Genomic DNA, 8,543 nt, shown 5'->3' with positions numbered 1-8,543 from the left:
CAAAATCTTCCATTGTCTATGTGCTTCACTCTTTTCTCTGTCTTTTCATTTAGACTAGCTTACAAAAATGTAAAAATTTTGTATAAATTACATTTCTGAAGTTTATTTCCAATATAGTATCTGATTTAATACAGATATTTTGATGATATAAAACTGACTGGAACCCCTTGAATGAATTTATCATATATACAAATGACAAAAGTTATCAGAAAAGTATTTCAAATATCTGTACTACAGGGTGTCCACAAAGTCTGGGTACATGGAGTAAATAAAATTATGACATAATCAATTAAATATAAGAAATAATTTCTTAAAGTATGTGTTAATCCCCATGTGGGTACAGAGAGCAAATAAAATCATAACATAAACAATTGAATATAAGAAATAATAATTTCTTAAAGTATGTGTTAATCCCATGTACCCAGACTTTGTGGACACCCTGTATGGTATGACTGCATTTTCTTAATTTGGTACTGATTATTGAAAGACATCAGTATATTCATATGCTATACTTAATCTTTATAAATTTAACTATGTGTATATATATATTACTTTCACATTTTATCTTTTCATTGAAATTACAAACCACAGAAGGAACACCTAACGGAGATGATGTGGAAGAACTATTTGAGAAACTTTTCTAAGTAAAAATCAAAGAAATTGTTTAAAAATTTTTTTCTTAATAAAATATTGTTTACTCTTAACATTATTCCACTGAAAATTTCACTTCATAACTATTTTTTGTTAATTAAATGTATAGAGTAAATTTTGTAATGATTTAAAAACTATTTTCGCTTCAAGATTAAAATAAAAAAAATAAAATGCATTTTGATGTAAACAGTTACTTTTATTTTTCATTTTTTTTTATTATGCATTTGAGAAAATGAATTAAATAAAGCTTTGTGATATTAATTTATCTTAATATCTTACTACTGTTATCTTTGAAATATCCTTTTGAAATATCCTTAAAAGAAAATCTTTCAGGTTTGGAATCAAGAATTTATATATGTTAGTTAAGGCTTGCAATCTTACAAAATTTCACACTGGTTCTATTCTTGAAAGATAAATATGAATGAGAATCTTTGATATAAGAATGTTTTCAATATATATTAAAGTTAATTGTCAGGGAAATATACCAAAGAGTTGTAATAGATGTATGTCTCTTTTGCAAGCATTTCACTTCAGTTAAACAAAAACAGAGCCAAAACTGAATTGGCTGTACTTAGATATTTTCAGGAGAATAGACAAGATTTACTATTCTGTACTCAGTGTTTGTGACAAGATACTAGAGTATGTTTGAAAAGAGAGTTAACTCATCAAGTGATTATGGGACTTGGTAGTGTATCCAAATATTTCCTTAAGGTGTATCTTTGGCTTCATAATAATAATATATGTGTGAAAATTATTTTATGACATTGTATATTAAAATATATTTGGGTGTAGAGAGTTGTTGTTATTCTTCTTGTGGTTGTAGTAGACCTATGATCAAAGATGTTCTAACCATGTCCATCCTTCTTTTTTTCAGTCATGCTTTGATTAGAACTATATTATCCAACATATCTTTATTAAAACGGTAGGGGGAAATTAGAGGGAGATTTGACTGCTGTTTGGAGCAGCCTGAATCACTGTATGCAGCCTCATAAATATGAGTTTCCAAATGCAAGCACTACCATACATGGCTGTTCTTTTCTCAGGGGAAAGTTCAGTTACTTCAATCAGTTTTGCCTAAAGTGGAGTTCCAGTGTAGTGAGCTTGTCATGTTTGGTCTAACTGTTCTTTTGACTATGCACAACTGATATCACTACAATATATAACTGGTAACTGTTGACCCACCTGCACCCTGCTGTGGAGGCATGTGGCTTAGTGGTCAGGGTGTTAGACTCATGATTGTAAGATTTTGGTTTCGATTCCTGTACCAGGTGCCATGTTGTGTTTTTGAGCAAACACTTCTTTTCACATTGCTCCAGTCCCTTCAGCTGGCAATAATGAGTAATTCTGTGACAGACCAGCGTCCTGTCCAGGTGGGGAATATATACACCATGAAACCAGAAAACCAACCCTTAAAAGTCTATATGACTTGACTCTTACTTTTACCTGTACCCTCCAACAAACACAAAATTGACAAAACTAAAACAAAAAAGACAAAACAAAGAAACAAAAAAAAAAGAATAAAACAAAGTTTTAGCAGAGTTTGAACACAAAAAAGTGTAGCATTCAACTATGGAAATAAACAATCTGCCTCTTTACCAATTACAACTGCTTCCTTATTGCTCTGGCAATATAGATAGAATTTTTGAGAAATGACTGGGTTCAGTTACTACAGTAATGGGAGCAAGATGTGGTGCCAATCAATGCAATATAGTTTTACTATGGCTCACTAGAAGAGTCAAGAAATGATTCAATCCTGCCATTAGTATAACAACCATGGAAGTGTGTGTATGTGTGCGTGAATGCGTGTATGTGTGTGTGTGTGTGTGTGTGAATGTGTGCACGTGTCTCCCTCATCTGCCTAAAATTTGAATCAACTATTATCAGGAACAAAAGCCATCAGTAAGACATCCAATTCTTCAAATACTTCAATCTTTTATTTCAGTTTTTTTTCTCTTGCGAACACTGAAGCAGACAGTTAAAGTGATGAAAGCCACTAGAATGGCAGACGAGAGTAGTAGAGCTACTAGGGAGACTGTAGACATTGTAAATGGGATGGATGGCATCAATAAAAGTGTATAGTTTGCTGTAATCCAGTGTCTGTGACCTTGAACAATACAACATTGCCATTGATCATAGTCATGTAACTGAAACATGAAGTACAAACTATATTAATGGTAAGAAGAGCATTGTGAGGAAGCAACAATTCCATCTACACAGACACATACACAAGCACACACACACACACACACACATATATATATATATATATATATATATATATATATATATATATATATATATATATATATATATATATACATGTGCACTTCACATGCATACACATGCACTTACATACACAGGTGCCCTTACATGCATACACTTGTTAACATAAAATAGACACAAATATAATACACAGAAATGCATACCTGAAGATGTTAGTGATGATGATCAAGAAAATGATAATGATTAGGATGATGATGAAATCACTGATGACAGTGGTGGTTATTTGCTATGAGGCTATGAGGTTAAACCCTATTAAAAATTAGTATCTCACCTTTTCTGAAGGGATATCAACAACATCTGATTGAACATTATCATTAATATATACCGCAGTATTATTACGATACCATATCCTTTTCACACCAGGAAATATTTCCATTAGTGCCTCACCATGGCAGCTCAAACGCAGTTTGGTTTTCTCTTTGTAATATGTTTTTACTTCTTCTGAATATACCTGTAGGACAAACACATCCACCACTTGAACCCACTGGAAATTCTGTGTCATTTGACATGTATAAACACCACTGTTCTTTGGTTGTGCTGAGATGAGGACCAATTCATTAGATATGGATTTATAAAGCATGGAAGATGGATCAATATTAAAAGGTTGGTCATTAAATTCCCAGAACAGGATGGCCATTGGGAATTCATCATAGATAGCTCTGGATATAACATTATCACAAGACAGGGTTACACTATGATAAGCACTAATATTGATTTGATGGAAAACCTGTTTGAGATAGACCACTGCCAGCAAAACCAATCTAGGTGGTAAAGGAAATAATGTTTCACCATGGCGTTTCTGTCTTTTCATTAAAGGTTTGAGTTCTGTGATATTTTTGTTAAAATTTATCTGTTCTTTGGGAGAATGATCAAAATGGCTTCTATTAATGGTATCTGAAAACAGGTGTAGTAAAATAACTTATCAATATAGAGGCAGTAGAGTAGATAAACACAGGTTTGAGACATATATTTACATGGAGTACAAAATGCAGAAAAGAAAAATATATACAAAGGTAAAAGAAATTTATGTAATGTCTTATCTCAACAGCCAAGAGTCTTTAATGTACATAATAACTATATTAATATATATGTGCATGATGTCATAGGTGTGTTTCCAGTGAGAAGACTAGATGAAATTGTTAAAGTACCACCCCTTTCAAGAGTAGAGCGGTAAATGCAAGCTATCTAGTAGTGTTTACAAATATAAATGCTTAAGGAGAAGAGAAAGGAATATGACTGGGGGAAGTAGATTGAAATAATGGGAGAGTTGAGGTAGTTAAGAGGCAAGACAGGATGAAGATACAACCTGACAAAGACCAGATATAAAGAAGACATAGTTAATAGCTGACCAAAAGAAAGTGTAGTCACTTAACCTAACAGGGGCTCAAAGTTGTTCTCAGACAATAAAGCAGTTAAGAACATCAGAGGTAATGGACACAGAGGCACGAGAAAATTAAGCATTGAGGTAAGGGAGTGGGAGTAGTAGGAAAAAAAAATGTTAATGAAAAATAGCATTTTAGCTAAGACAAAGGACATGGAGAAATTATAATTGTTCATAATGAGCAAAGGTGTTATAGAATTTGTACCTGGAAGAGAAGATTACATCAGAAAATTAATTAAATAAAGATGTCAGATTTTGGCATAATATTGTGAGTGATTCTCAGTAACATAATTTACAAACATGAAGGTTAGCAGTGTATGGGGTTCCACCATAAACTATAAATCATGATAAAGTATAAGGCATACTCTGGGACTTGAGGTGATGCATGTAGATGGCTAGGGAAATAGATTGTTTAAAGATCCTATTTGAGAAGGAGATGAGGTGAGTAACATAGTATCACTTTAAGTCAATTGTTTCCCCTGTGTAGATCTTAGTTTGGTGAAAAGATGGAGTTGTGACAAAACATTTATATATCATATTACAGGACAAGCAAAACCCATTTAATGGACAGAGTTGAGAGATAATTACAGATATTCCCACTATGAGTGCGCTTTTGCTCTATTTGTGTCCTATATTGGTCAAGACAATGGTTTATCCCAGGAGCAGGAATAGAGGTGTTAGTATCTCTACTATTTGATGGTCAAAGGGAAGTTAGGCGATCTTACTTGGCTTGCCGGGTCTTCTCACGCACAGCACATTTCCAAAGGTCTCGGTCAGTAGTCATATGTATAGATATAGAGTTATATAGACATATACCTAGATATATACACACAAACATCCACGAATACACACACACATACATACATATAAACCTAATCAATAATGGTTGTTTTAGATAGTATTCATTCCAGGGCTAAAGCAATTGAGATGAAGAATAACAGTGCTTTGAAGATCAGTATTAGAATCCACAACCTTAGAGGTATTGCTAGATAATATAAAAGTAGTATGATCAATTGAATTTGAGTGAGGATTTAAATCATCTCAAGTAGTATAAGAACCAAAGAAAAGGAAGATGTGTTGCATTTGCATCATTGTGGCTACAGATGTTAATGCCCCTCATTCCAGAGGTATTACTGTTATTCCCGCTACTGCTAAGGTAGGTAAGCTGCTACTGAAATAAGACACAACATAATATATATAACATCTTTATACATTTTTATTTCTACATTCATTCTCCTATTTCCCTATACACTCCCTATTTGTTTCCTTTTCCAAAATAACTCCTATATTGAACTCTAATATTTCCCTCTATTTAACCATCTCACATCGTCTCTGACGAAGGGATATCCCTAATATCCCGGAAACATCTGTAAGACTACCTTTCCCTTTATAAATGTCCTACAAATTCCACACAGCCTTGGCTTTGTTGTCTCATTTTATTTAACATATACATGCTCATACAAGACCTGCATTAGACTCCTCACTTGTATCACTATCAAACCAAGAGTTTAACTATGGTCCTCCCATAGCACTTACATAGTGTTACCTGCCACCTTGGGTCTTCTGGATACCAATACCTCTCATATATATATATATATATATATATTAATAGGAAGGACAACAAAAGAAAGAAAGAGACCTCAATATTATGTAAATAGAGGAATTTATCTGTAAAAATATGTGACACTTATTCGGTAGCCATGATAAAACTCCGAGTTTTGGATGCCGGGGTGGGAGCCCACGCCAACAGGAATTTTCAATGGTCAACAACTGAAAAGATGTTGGGGTGGGCTCCCACCCCGGCATCTGAAACTCGGAGTTTTATCATGGCTACCGAATAAGTGTCACATATTTTTACAGATATATATATATATATATATATATATATATATAAAAGAAATGAGATGACATAGGAAAAAACGAATATGTTATGAACTTCATTAGCTTACAGTTGTTTCTGCTATAAAATGCAGTGGACTCATAGTTGAATGTCTGAATAACACCTTATAGTTTCATCAGAGCCTCAAATATGAAGTGTAATTTATTTGGGAAAATAATTACTTTGTGCATAATATATAGGGAAAGGTATTACCAATGAGAAAGTCAATAGAGTACATTTTAAATGTGTAATTCATATATATTCACTTGATGAAAACTTTTTCCATATGATGTAATATCTCTGTTCATCAATTAAAAAATTCGTTGGAAACAGCTGTAGTGAATGAACCATTATCCATCTGTTGTTATATATATATATATAGCTCTTATTTCTAGCAATCTACTGACAGTTACAGTTTTACTTTTCTGGTAAAACATTGCAGACTGCTGTCTATATTAATTATATGTATATATATATATATATAATTTTCCAGTAAATTTTGTAATCGTTACCAATATAGCATATTGACATCGAATGGTAAATAATTAAATAAATGGAATAAAGATCGGTCGTGTTGAGAGTCTCTACATTTTTAAACATATATATATATATATATATATATATATATCATCATCATCATCACCATCATCATCGTTTAACGTCCACTTTCCATGCTGTCATGGGTTGGACGGTTTGACTGAAGACTGGTGAGTCAGAGCCTGCACCAGGCTCAATCTGATCTTGCAAAGTTTCTGTAGCTGGATGCCCTTCCTAATGCCAACCACTCCGAGAGTGTAGTGGATGCTTTTACGTGACACTGGCATGGGGGCCAGTCCGGCAGAACTGGTAATGACCACAGTTGAATGTTGTTTTTCACATGCCACCTGCACATGTGCAGGTAAGGCAACACTGGCAACGATTACACTCGAATGGTGCATTTCATGTGCCACCAGTACGGGAGCATATCCGTGGTCATGGCAATGATCACGCTCAAATGTGCTTGTAACGTTCTACTGGTACAAGTGCCAACCAGGCGGTACTGTCATCAGTCACGTCAGCAATTTTGATTTTGATTTCACTTGCCTCAATAGGTCTTTGCAAACAAAGTTCATTGTTCAATGAATGAGGAGTACTCATAAGTGGGCTGGTTACAACCTACGTTCAGATGTACTCTTAACATTCCACTGGCATGAGTGCCAATCAGGTGGTACTGTCATCGGCCACATCAGTGATTTTGATTTTGATTTCACTTGCCTCAATAAGTCTTTGCAAGCAAAGTTTATTGTCCAATGAATGAGGAGTATTCCTAAGTGGGTTGGTTACACCCACTAGCATAGGCCATGGGCCATGGTCTTACTTGGCTTGTCAGGCCTTCTGAAGCACAGCATATCTCCAAAGGTCTTGTTCACTAGTCATTGCCTTGGTAAGGACCAATGTTCGAAAGTTGTGCTTCATATATATACACACACACACATATCTATATATATAAACACACACACATACATATATAAATAAATGTGTGTGTGTGTGTGTGTGTGTATATATATATATATATATATATATATATATATATATATATATATACATACAAATAATAAACAGATACACAAACATAGGAATGCACATAGATACATATACACAGACAGAGACACACGCACACACACAGACATAAACTACACACATACATATACATATTGACATACAAATTTAGTGAAAGGAGGAGGAAGGATGTGTGTGTGTGGGGGAGTAGGAAGGAATAAAACCACAGCATTTAAGGTCATTAAGACTTTTTAAGATAAAAAAGATTAAAAAAAAGACAAGTGGTGACCAACTTGTGTGTGTGTGTGTGCGTGTGTGTGTGTGTGTGTGCGTGTGTGTGTGTGTGTGTGTGTATGTGCTGATAAAAGATATTAGGGAGGGGAATGAAAGAAAGGGTGATGATATATATAACATAGAGCAACAAACATAAAACCCCCAACCTTGGCAGGGACAAAAGACTGATGGCCATAAGACTGACACACACCTAGTCATCATCATCATCATCATCATCATCATCATTGTTTAACGTCCGCTTTCCATGCTAGCATGGGTTGGACGATTTGACTGAGGGCTGGTGAAACCGGATGGCAACACCAGGCTCCAATCTAATTTGGCAGAGTTTCTACAGCTGGATGCCCTTCCTAACGCCAACCACTCAGAGAGTGTAGTGGGTGCTTTTACGTGTCACCCGCACGAAAACGGCCACGCTCGAAATGGTGTCTTTTATGTGCCACCTGCACAAGCCAGTCTAGGGACACTGGCAACGATCTCGCTCGAAAATCCTACGGGAGCCAGTCAGGCGGTACTGGC

The 8,543-nt window shown here is 34.8% G+C and overlaps 1 protein-coding gene across 1 annotated transcript in view; it reads right to left on the bottom strand.

Annotated features, from left to right (window-relative positions):
• Positions 1-2,563: 2,563 nt before the first annotated feature.
• LOC106882169 (uncharacterized) overlaps positions 2,564-8,543 on the bottom strand; it is a 17,297-nt gene continuing 11,317 nt past the window's right edge. The window contains exons 2-3 of the mRNA XM_052965602.1: positions 3,206-3,828; positions 2,564-2,795 (exon numbers count right to left, since the gene is read on the bottom strand). Of these exons, the coding sequence (XP_052821562.1) occupies positions 2,577-2,795; positions 3,206-3,828 (842 nt within the window). The 3' untranslated portion in view covers positions 2,564-2,576. The remainder of the gene's footprint in view (positions 2,796-3,205; positions 3,829-8,543) is intronic.

The sequence above is a fragment of the Octopus bimaculoides genome, chromosome 1, assembly GCF_001194135.2.
Source record: "Octopus bimaculoides isolate UCB-OBI-ISO-001 chromosome 1, ASM119413v2, whole genome shotgun sequence".
Classification (NCBI taxonomy): Eukaryota; Metazoa; Mollusca; class Cephalopoda; order Octopoda; family Octopodidae; genus Octopus; species Octopus bimaculoides.
Note: the sequence above shows the minus strand (reverse complement) of the source record. Positions and strands in the feature narration are given on the sequence as shown.